General features: G+C 36.5%; 1 protein-coding gene across 3 annotated transcripts in view; it reads left to right on the forward strand.

Annotated features, from left to right (window-relative positions):
- The window catches only part of LOC139761422 (uncharacterized), a 63,076-nt gene extending 52,188 nt beyond the window's left edge, over positions 1–10,888 (forward strand). The window contains exons 1-3 of one of the 3 annotated variants that reach the window (XM_071685586.1): positions 355–480; positions 1,496–1,608; positions 3,984–10,888. In XM_071685586.1, the coding sequence (XP_071541687.1) occupies positions 3,984–5,003 (1,020 nt within the window). In that variant the 5' untranslated portion in view covers positions 355–480; positions 1,496–1,608 and the 3' untranslated portion in view covers positions 5,004–10,888. Of the gene's footprint in view, positions 1–351; positions 481–1,495; positions 1,609–3,983 lie in introns of those variants that run through there. The other 2 variants (XM_071685585.1, XM_071685587.1) reach the window with 2 other exon arrangements.
- Positions 10,889–12,360: the final 1,472 nt, after the last annotated feature.

Below are 12,360 nucleotides of genomic sequence, written 5' to 3' on the forward strand. Positions count from 1 at the left end.
GATAGTGACCTAAAACCTGATGTAATAGTTTGAAGACTATGAAAATAAATATGACAAAATATTTAGAAAAAAAAAAAAAGATTCATCATGGAAAGATAAATAAGAAAATATCTACATGGAAAATCCGTGCTTTATATATACTCAGGAGAGTTCGCATCCCACAGAATGTTCTCGACGACATTATTATTTGTAAGGTAATAATGAAAGGGAAATATGGATACCCACGTAACCCCCTGAGCAGCATCTGCTTGAATATACATCAACAACAACTGCGTCCTAACATATGATTGGCTGATAAGTACGTGGATCACGGCAGATGACCAATGAGAACCAAGTTAGCATATGGAGTAGCCAATCAGGGGCTCCATGGAAATGCGTCATCCAATGTTTTCTTCCGAGTAGCAGATGCGTCGTATGTTTTCCTCCGTCGTGGAGTAAGGAGCGAGAGAGTTGAAATGTCGAGAAATTTTGTGATTTAGGGTAAGTTGGGAGGCCGAGGAGAGCCTCCAGGCCCACGAGTGTGACGCTGCGAACAGCAGCTGGGAAGGGTTGACCCCCCCAGTCTTAGCCAGGTGCCTGGTGGTGCCACAAGAGAGCTGTAATGTCCCCCCCGATGTGGTATGCCCTCAGACGAAATCTGGACTGTGGGGGTTTCCTTGTGTCCGACTTATCACGAAGTGTGACGTGGTGGTCGTTAGTGGTTGTTAGTGGTGGTTTGGTTGACACTGAGTGGTTAGAGGTCATGGGTGGTTTCATGTACGGAGGGGATAAGGGTAAATGAGGAACTAGGGCTAGACTAGGCCAGGGTCAATTTTCAAGGTGATTCTCCGTTCCTGATGCCACCTGGAGAGATTTTTTTTTTTTTTTTGAGGTTGGTGTCCAGTCTCTTCCTCTCATGGCAGTTGTCCTGCAATCCATGTTGCTGTTTGTTGTCTCCATTCGCCATGTGCAACTAGGTTAACAAACTACATATGTTTGTGCATATGTAGTCGCCATATATTGTAGTAAGGTGACTGTGGTACTTACGACATTGCTTTTATATGCATTGGCTTTTGAGGGAGTTTGTCGCTAATTAAACATTGTAAATAAACAATTAACAAGTGTTAGTAATGCATTCACAACATTCCTTCAACTTTATAGCAAACAGTAAACTAACAGGAGGGACACCATTGGGGTCATGTCGTGCTCTATTCAAAGACTTTAAAAGTTACTGTCCTTAGACAGCCAACAAAAAAAAAAAAAGCATGAGACATTTTCAAATTCACCAAAGCTTTATTCATTTTATGTATTGATATAGAAATTCAAGCTGGAGAGTAAAGAAATGCCTATTTTCTTATATTATTCATGTTTTCCCCTAGATGCTGCCGTGCAGTGTTCTGCTTAAACCTGACTGCAAATTTGTTTGGTGAGATAAGATTTTTTATATAGATTTAGGGCTCAAAATAATGCTTATGAGATCTGTCTCACTCTGAATCACATCCCTGTATTTCTGCAGAAATCTGAACTCGCTGTTTACCCACCATACTAAACGAATCATGGTACATGTTTTGACAACTGTGAAATATTGCTAATGCCGTAACCCACAAGACATCTGTAGCATTAAAACAGGTAGATCATCTTTATGATTTAATACTTTTTGGTATTTTGCACTACGTATATATTATTTATCCCCACACTTTCTTTCTTCCTCATAGTCCTGCCTTTATGTATTCTTTTGATGTAAAGATTTAGTTTTAAAAGTAAGAAAGGAAAATGCTGCTCTTAAATTGTGGGAATGATTCCAATCTTGGCTGCTTTAGAAAATTCGGGGAGTTTCTTAGGGTTTGTCGATTTTTGTGTTTAACCTACTTTTACATTGATTAAACCCACATTTCCCCTGAATTGTATAGCCCTTCCTCGATTACTTAAAGATTGTGGTATAAATAAAAAGATGTTTTTAATCATGTAGCGATGGTCTGATTGACTTCTACCAAGTGTAAGGAGCCCATTGATCTGCATTTCTTTTATACGTGTATGATGTTGAGGTGGTGGCCCCTAAATTTGAATTGTGCCTCTATAATATATGAAAACCATTAGTAAATAATCTTACCATCACATGTCTTATTTATGCAGTTAGTGAATCTATTGGAGATTCTAAACTCTTAGGGTGCTGTCATTTTAACATCATCAAAAGTCATATCCTTGTACTTGTTACTCTTTGTAGAATGTAGCATAAATATGTAGTTTAAGGCCACCAGAGAGATTACAGAGTTGAATTGGAAGAGCAGCATATCATTGGACTCTTTGGGATTTTTCTTCTCTTGTTACATAGGTTAGTAAGTGATTGTGGAGAGGACATTAAGATCAGAGAAAATGTGTGGGTACTTAATGTAAAAGGCGAAATACTCTTAGCAGTCAACTAAACTTCTGAAGACTCCATAATGTGTCAGTTTAAGGATGTCTTTGCTTTAGTTTTAGGATCCTTTTTATTCTTTTTAGAAAATTTTGTTTTTTTTTATGGATAAAGAATTTTTTCACTTGCATTTTGGAGCAGTAATGATGAAATTTGCAGTCTGGTATTGACTAATGAGAAAGTTTGGGGTTGGGAGAAACAATTGGAGTTTCATGAAATATTGTAAAAGTAACTTCCCTTTGGAGCACTAAAGATGAAACATGTTGTCTAGGATTGGTTAATTTCCCTCATTTGGGAAGAGACTCACCTTTATTGTGAGATCCAGTGGATGATGTGATGCAAAGGCGTGAGATATAAGCAAAGGTATCGAGGACTTGATTGGCATTTTACAAAAACCTATAAGTAGACTGTCTGTAAATACGATTCTTTTCAAAGAGACTCTGACATCTTTAGTTTGTCCTATTTTGTTCATTGACCTAGATTGCAGCATGAGATGTTTGATAATGTGTTGAAAGTTGTTTGCACTGTCCTTTGCAAATTGCTAGTCCTGCAGACCTGGCATTTTGTTCATATTCTTTACAGCTCTATTTGGTTTTTAATTAATTCATCTTAAGCGATAATTTGATCCCTTTAAGTTGGTAAAACATGGTATTGTTTTGTGAGTTGTTCACTGACAGTAAGGCTCAACTTATTAAATGGGATTGAATTTTTAGTATTGTTTTGATTGCTTCATTCCATCCGCACTTAAGTTTTACGTATGCCTTATCACCAGAGAGAGGCGCCTTTTGTTACGAGCAGCTTTAATTAGCTTTTGGCTTATTGCGAGTTATAGTTACCCATAAAGTGCAGGGTCTTACCATGTATAGACCCTTGCCTTATTTGTGTGGATTGCTTTTCCTCACCATCATTTAGATTGAAATGCATGTTTTTTCAGTATGTAGAGGTGCCTTTAGTCACTAGCATCTTCAGTTAGCACTGGAAAATAATTCAAGTTTCACACTTACCTGTATATCATATGTGGGGGTGTAAACTCCACATCAGTTAATGTTAAGTTAGTGATAGTGTTTTTATGATGGTAACAATTATTTTTTTTCTTTTTTGTTGTAAATTTAAGTCAGGGATGCCCCTAAATTTCAAGGCCCAATCCCATAAAGGTCTACTTTCAAATGATTCATTAATTTTTGGGAATAATTATTAAACTGTTTCCTAAATGAGGTAAGATTGCTATCATTCAAACCTACATTTCCTTAACGTTACCTGAATGGACAAATAGTGAAAAAAAAGTATGATTGAAAAGTGTAATGATGTACTGCTCCCATGACCTTAGTGCAATTCTAGGATCATGATATATGTAAATACTGGTATGTGAAGTAGGATTAAAAGGTCCCAAACAGCTCCAAACCCTAGCATTTTCCTTACTTATTTTCCATTGCAGTTCCAAACAGTTCAAGCCTCCTGCAGTTCCCTCATGTATTTTCAAACTTACTTATGTTCTCCATATCCTCCTACATGGAAATTTTAATATCGTATGATTGAAGTTCATCTGATGATGTGTGTGTGTGTTTATGTATATGCTTATGTTATATTGCAGATGGCTTCAATGAGTGATGGTGATGACCGATTATTAATCCAGAAGAAGGATGTTGAAGAGGACCCTGATGATGCATCAACTTTGCCATTTCCCCAGCTCTTGCCTGTTAGGGGACTAAGTCAGGCATTACTTGCATTGAGTATCCCAGATGATGAAGAAGAGAGTGGCCAAGACATAGTGTCAAGCAAGCGTTCAGAAAAAGATCAGGTGAAAACTACAGCCACAGGAAATAAAAGCAGTGTAGACATGTGCAAAGGTTGCTCGCGACGGTGCAGTGAACAGCGTACCTCTAGCAGTGATCGTCGATCACCTCTAGGTGTGAAGGACCCTCCCTTTCTGGAATATTCTTTGGCTAATCTACATCTTTCACCTGGAAAAAAGAAACCCTTGCTTAGGAAAAGTAGGTTGGCAGTACTAGGTGCTAAGTACAACTCAGAGGTGCGCAGTAGTAGCTGCTCTGGAATTATTTTGGAGCTGGTAAGTTCATCTAAAGGTATAGATTGTAAGGAGGTACCCAAGGAGGAAGCTGCCTCCTCAAAAGTTTGTAATAGCCCAACGATATCAAATGATGTTTGTTTGTTAAATCTAGGAAAGTCTGTATTGGATGCATTTCAAGTTCCTAAATCAGGCTTGTTTGAGTCACTGAATAAAAGAACTGAAACAGAAGACTTTGCAAGTGTGTCTCAGAGCAATAAGGGTTTGAATAGTGATAGTAGATATAGTGCAAACAAAAAACTAGAATTTGCTCCCCATGGATGTAAGCATCGTGGTCAACCCAAGTCACGTAGAGCATTGTATAAGAGACGTTGCCGAAGGCGATTAACAGAAGGAGAGCTACCAGACCTTAAAAACCTCTCACTCACTGAGACGCTGGATGCTAACAGTGTTCGCTCATGCTCTCAGCAAGCTCGCAGTCCAGACTATGAAGATGTTACTATGGATGAACTGGCAGCATATCTTGACAATTTCCTCTACCTCCCAAAGAAGATGTCTCACATGGCAGAAATGATGTATACATGAGATATGCCAACATAATAGTTCATTGACATTGTTTAGATACTCAAGCTCTTTGTCACTTTACTAGTTACATATCATCGGCAGCGGATGAATCGTAGTTTTTTTTTGTTTACAGGTTTTCCTTTTCCTCAAAGTTAATTGACTATGATAGCTATTTGAGTCATGTACATGAGCTCTTTTGGTAATATGCCAGTATGCAATTTATTTCACTGAAACATCGCTTTTTATTTTTACAAAGGGCTTTTCTTATAAGGTATTATTCATCAAAGTAGAGGAAAATCTCTTCACTTAAGAGTTTATACTGAATTGATGCTTTTCAGATTTTTGTAGAAGTATTAAGAAGGTTAGTTGATGCCTCCAAATATTTCTGTTTTGCTTGGAGCTTCCTGTAATATTGTTGATCTTTAAGATTATATCAGAGACCTAGTAGTAGCATGATTTTACACCTCTTGTTGGCCCTTTACCTAATGTAACATAGAATATTTAAAGATATGCTGAGGAAGAATTTTCCCTGTTTGCAAGTATGCCTAGGAAGAATTTTGCCTATTTGCAGGTTTTCCCAGGAAGACTTTTGCCTATAGTGCTCAATATGCGGTAGCAGACATCATAACATTAAACATTGTGGATCAGTGGAGCTGAAAATTGCCCTGGATTTTGAAGATATGCAGAAACTTAGTGTTTATTGTAGGATCTTGAAACGAATGCCATGCATTATTGCATTCTGTCATTGCTTTTATTGGAGCTCCTGGTTTAGCTGTCACAGTTTCACTTGCTCTGAAGCGTTTTGTCAGTATTTTAGTTGTGTTTGCTGATGGCTTGATAAAACTTTCATACCAACTAACTTCTTACAGCATAGTTTTTTTCTTTAATTTATAGAAAATATTTGATGTATTTTTAAATGTTATGTGGTTTTGCTGTTTGTGTTTATATACTAACTAAACCTTATGAAAATATTATGTAGTACAATTACAATACCAGGATCCTTATAGGAATATTGTATGTGCATTGAGAGGGTAAGATTTCAACTAATGCATCTTCAGAATTCAGGCCAGAACATGGTATGAGTTTGGTTAAAAATAATTGCCAGTCTGTAGATAGTGACGATAAGATGAGCAGGCTGAATTGATGTACAGTATCTGGGCTCCTTAACTTGGTTTAAATAGTAAAAATCCTGTCAGCACATTAGAACATGATGATAATGATGATGTTAGCATTTAAGAAAAACTTCAGACAGTTTTATGATTATGGTAAAGCCCAAATATGACAGCATTGCTTTTGTCATGGGTAAGGCAGTGTTTCTTTATCATTAACCCTGTATTTGTCCGACATGACTATAATCTAGAGTGTATGTCATCTACTTATGAATAACTTACATGTAACTAATGTGTGCATAATTGTTTTGACTTACTGTAAGTTTCATTGTCTGTACGTTAATGCATCATTGAAATGAGAACTGCAAATACGGTGGTTGTGCATGTATATACTCTTTCATGCAGAAGGCAGGATAACTAAGTATGCTATACAGCAAAGCATCATGTTACTTAAAACCTTTATTATTGAGGAGGCACGATAGATCCATTAACTATAAGAAGACTATGGGAAGAAATTTATGCAACAGTGTCAGACTAATCTCTTGCTGTTAACTTGGCCTTTCAACTCACCACACAAGATTTTGAAAATATCTTTTATTTGATTTTTAAATCTGGTTGCTTCATCATATATCTTTATGAGTGATGAGTCAAATTAATGGGTGGATTAGACACCATAGTAGCATATTTCTTGTTGAATGGCAATGAATGTATATTTGAATCTCTAAACTAGGTATTGTTGATTAATGAAATCATAAATAGATGTAAAGAAAATGTATTGTCTACTTACAAAGTGACTTTGCTTGAACACAAACTTGAAAAAACCTTATTGTATTTTCAGAATTGTAAAAGTAAGTCACCCTTTAGCCCTCTCAACTATACTCTTAGTACTTCCATGCCTCTCTCATTATTTCTCATTACTTACTCGATCAGTCCTCCTCACACCACATATTGTGCTCCATCATTGCTTTCCCAAAACATTCACCCTCTTCCATACATTCTCATCTCTAGCTGATGCCATACATCCGCACATCACTGTTGGGACCTATTTACCTTTACATACAACCATTTTCACCGTCCCAGACAGTGAACATTCTTTTCACACGTTCCTTAGTACTCGTAAACCTTCGCCCTATGACTCACTCCCATGGATGCATTTGCTGCCATGTCCACTCTTAGGTGTCAAAAACAGTACACTATGTCCATATTTTCTTCATTCTGACTCGCATTCCAACTAACCCATCTCTTTGCACTGCTAGACCTCATAACCTTGCTTCTTGCCTACCAATCTATCTATATTTCTGATGCCTGTGCCCTCCAGAAACAACCTTAAAGAGGTTGCCATGGCATAAGATTCTCCACAGCTGTTAAACTCTAGTGCCGCTTCTTATCCTTTTAGTGTTTCCCTCTTAACAGGCCACCGGCAGAGGGCAACTAGCTCAGTGTTTCCAGAGGCTCCTACCTAGTGTATCTACCAAATGTTCCGACATACTAATTCTACCTAAAGCTCTCGCTTAATCTTTCTATCCAGTACTCATACTTAATGTTTCAACTTAAGTCTCCTGCCAGTCTACTTCTATATATTGCTCCTACCATTATGCCAAAATGCAGGGCTCACCACAGGAAACCTATGGTCAAGAATGAGTTGTATGAGTTGTTTCAAGTGTTGTGTCTGACGCAAAAAGATTGTATGTCTGTTGAGAGAAGGCCAGCAGTCCACATGTGGGTAAGGCAGAAAGAAAAGACAGCTACCTGGGTCAGAGGAGTATAAATTAACAACTGAAGTTTTAGCTCACTATGCAGCCAACACTAACCATCCTGATGCCTAGGTGGGCAGTACCGGTAATTCACCTCCCTGATCGGTGGTTGCCTAATCTTGCTTTCATTTACACTTGCTTACAACTTCCTTCTCTCACACGCTCTCCCATATTCAGACATCAACTTTCTGCAGTTTCTCATTTGAATCTGCCACTAGTGCCTTGTCATTAGCAAACAGCTCACCTCCCAGGACCCCTTATCCCAGTAGACTAAGTACCTGCCCCTCTCCAAGGCCCTTGCATGTATCTCCCTCACCATCCCATCCATAAGAGTATTAAACAGTCATGGTGACATCACACTCTTGAGCAAGAACTCAACTTCTGTAAGGGTGGATCATTAATGGATGGAGAGTAATATAGTCTGGTTGAAGACCTCTCTCCAAAGGAGTCCATTGATTTCCCCACTTACATATGGAATGAGTCTCAATGCAGCAGGAGTTCCATAAAAGTAAAGATATCCATACAGAACTCGTCACATTTATCCGTATTCACTAGCAGTAGATGTATGAAGTACTTCATAATTGTAATTATTGGATTAGAAACAAAGAGTAAAATGGGCAGTGGTAGCCATTCGAATGCAGTTTTAGTCTTTTGTTGAAAATATTAAGTGCCCCAATATAAGTGCTGTTGACTTACGAAGGACACTGCTTTGAAATGCCATCTGCATTATAAATAGGTGTGGCTTGAAATTGTTTGAGACGACCAGATTCCAACACTTGTTATGGAGAAGGAAATCCCAGATAAGTGGTTATGCTGTTTGAACCTGTAATCATACCCACATGGAAATAGAATTTGGCACTGCATGGTGTGTGATTTAGAAGTCAGGTTACACATGCATATTTTGAGTGTTTACTCCTCATTGATTAACTCTGCAGTAATGCGATATAAATGTGTGGAGAGGTTGTAGGCAATCTGACAGTATGCTTATAGCTTAACTGGTATTTTATCTTTTAAGTTATTGATATTTACTCTAAATTTTGTGAATGTTGATTGAATAAAGTGAGTCATATTTTCCCACAGTCTTCTCAAATGTTACTATGCAGGTTATTTCATTATTATAAACAATATATGATGAGGGCAAGAAATTCATACTGGATAGGCAACTTTCATAAATATTTGAGAAGACAGCAGCCTTCACATCAGGAAAAGACATAAAGCTCATGTTGCAACTGTTGACATGGCAGATATTTGTAAGTCACTCATCCTGTGTTACAGACAATTACAGTTCCTTTAATTTTTCCTCTTTCTTTGGCTTGATGATGAGTGCCAAGCATGAATAATAATGGTGAAGTTTAACATGACTTAATGAACATGTAACTTTTTGAAAGCAAAATTTCTATAAAACAGCAAAACTATCTTCCTAGGTAAATGTTTTCCCTGATAAGTACAGGTCATAGGTGTAATTCATCTGTCTATCCTTAATTTCAGGTAAACATAACAAAGCTTCTCATCCTTTGGGAAGTATTAAGATACAAAGATGTACAATGAGTAGTAGCATTAAAACTGTAATGAATGGTAAAGTGCACTTGCATCATCATTTGATTATGAAAGATGATAAAAATACAACAGTTGGTCACATGCTGATTTGGTGCTAAGGTATGCTTAGACGGTATTGCAAGAGCTAGCCACAAGTATTATTATATGTGCTGTTTATGCAGGATCACTAGGAGCCACAATGTCTTTGCAAACTGTGCAGATATATATTAACTTAGTATGAATAGAAGCATAACATGGATTACCAAAATATATGGTCAGACTTCTTACACTGTGCCGAGTGTATGATGCAATGAAGTGAAAGTACAGCATTATTTTACAAAAAAAAGACAAAAAATTTAAAAAGCTTTCTAGATGCTTTTATGCAAAACAAAAACTGCCAGTAACTACAAATTTTAACTTTGTAATGGATAAACTGCTACAAGTAATTACATTGCTATGTGCCTAGTATGTATGGATTCATATTACACAAGTTCCTCAACATTTTGAAAAGTGGATATTTTAATAAGTTCTTTGTTGATAACAAAAGAGTAGCCACAGCGATATCCTTCAATCCTGCATTTTACGAAGCATCCACTGAATCTTATTAACACCTTGGTATTGTGATGACACAGAAATGCTCTTGTTTAGAGGTATTAGATGGGGTGCTGCATTTACTCACATTGTGAAAATAGATGAGAATAGTGCTCTTTGCTCAGATTTCAGGAAACTAAGAACATGTTGAGATTCATAATTACTATTAAAAAAAACATTGTTGAGTGAAAATGACTAATTGTTTTCTACTTGTTATCGAGTGCACACCATTGGGGCAGTGATTCCTATATAACTGCTCCCTATTAATTTGGCAGTGTTTAGATTCCCTTGTATTTGCATTGAAAGTGAAAGGTGAAATAATGTCAAAGGATGATGATGTATGGCGTTACCTTTCATAACATATAAGAAATTTATTATATTTTCTGTAATGTAGCATATATTAGGATGAAGATGAATTATATTGTTTAATAGGTAGCCACGATTATTGTTTCATATTAGAAGGTATATCAGTGAATACTGAAATGATGGCATAAACCTGATGTTGCAGGTAATTACCTGTGTTATTCCATAAGATGTCATGTTGATGCAACCGTCTGTTAATATGATACTTATTGAATCTGGGATGTGTTAATTGAAAATTGAAGTATTAAATGTACTATTAGAACTGTTAGTGTACTTCATGATAATGTCTTTCAGAAGTGTAGTATAAAAAATTTGTAATGCTTTAGACTTGAATATTTTATTATTTGGTTCATTTCTGAAAACACTGTATATTTTCTTGTTGGTAATCTTTGGTAACATCTGTAGTAACTTGTTCAGTACTTTGACTCATCTCTTGTTTGGAAATTGGATTTACAGTAATCATATTATTAGATAACTTAAACGTGTTTTAGTTCTGGTCTACATTTCACTTTCACCTCATTGTTCATATTTTTCATTACATTAAGAATTTATTGATATGGGTTTTATATTCCTGTGGCTTCAGTTGTCTTTGAGAAAATGAATCTTCTCATGTTTGACCTTTTTTGTAACTATAATCATAGGTATTCATTTTAGCTTCTTTCAGTGCACTTCACATGATTAGCCTAATGGTATTAAATTGCATTGGAAATAATAATAAACAGATAGTTAAATGATTTTTATATAAATGGTGTCGTTGTCCACACAAAGCAAATGAATTTAATATTAACTCTGGTTGTTTCCTCAAGAAACCATAACTCTTGAGTTGCAAGTTGGCTTTAGTTGCCATTATTAGCCCCAGGAGTTAATGTTTTTTTCTTTTTGGGGGCACGCATGCTTCAGATTTCATAGCTGCTGTCCCTTGAGTATTATTACTTTTTATACGTGTTAAAATTAATGTGCCGCAATTTTCTGCACATTACAAATATGGTTGTGTACATTTATCTGGGCTTTTTCATTCATATATACAAAATGACTTGAACATATACCAAGCAACACTGAATCATGGTTAGCCATGATAAAACATGGATCCGTTTAGTTTGTGCACATACTTTCTTGCACATTATTTGCTTGCGTTTGGCTGCACATTAAAAGGTTTAACCTTGTTGGCAACCTGAAGAAAATTCCATTTTTGGATATGAAATGTCACACATGATTTTTATATCACTTTCTTTCCACCATTCCTTACTTATTCACAATAACTATGTTGCACTGAGGCAAAACAAGTGTTCTGTGAACCACCCTTTAGTGTCTCAAACTGATTTTTTGCTTGACATTAAATCAGTTACTGGATGTACCAAATCTTTACCATGGTGTTGGGAATGGAGAAAATGATGGTAGATAACCTTACAGAATTCTTCCTTGGGTGACAAATTTCACTCATCATTTATGTGAAGGAAGCTGTGTATAAGGAAAACTATCTTCTTCATATTAACAAAATCAAGGTCATATGTTTCTCCTTTCAGCTAAGTTTTTTTTGCAATTCAACTCTATCCATAGCACTATACATATATTTGAATTGTAAAATTATCAAATTGTCCAACCATATTTTGCACTCAGCTTTTTCAGTCAATGCCATTTTGTTTATATTTACACTAATAAATTTTGCTTTTTCATAGTAAACAAGCTCAAGCCAAGTATCCCTGTTTAATTTGTTTATGGATGGGATGGTTAGGGAAGTGAATGCAAGAGTTATGGGGAGAGGGGCAAGTATGCAGTCTGTTGTGGAAGAGAGGGCATGGGAAGCAAGTCAGTTGTTTTTTTGCTGATGATTCAGTGCTGGTGGCTGATTTGGGTGAGAAACTGCAGAAGCTGGTGACTGAGTTTGGTAAAGTGTGTGAAAGAAGAAAGCTGAGAGTAAATGTGAATAACAGCAAGGTTATTAGGTACAGTAGGGTAGAAGGACCAGTAGGGTAGAAGGACAAGTAAATTGGGAGGTAAGTTTGAATGGAGAAAAACTGGAGGAAG

This window comes from Panulirus ornatus, chromosome 40, assembly GCF_036320965.1.
Source record: "Panulirus ornatus isolate Po-2019 chromosome 40, ASM3632096v1, whole genome shotgun sequence".
In the NCBI taxonomy this organism is placed as follows: domain Eukaryota; kingdom Metazoa; phylum Arthropoda; class Malacostraca; order Decapoda; family Palinuridae; genus Panulirus; species Panulirus ornatus.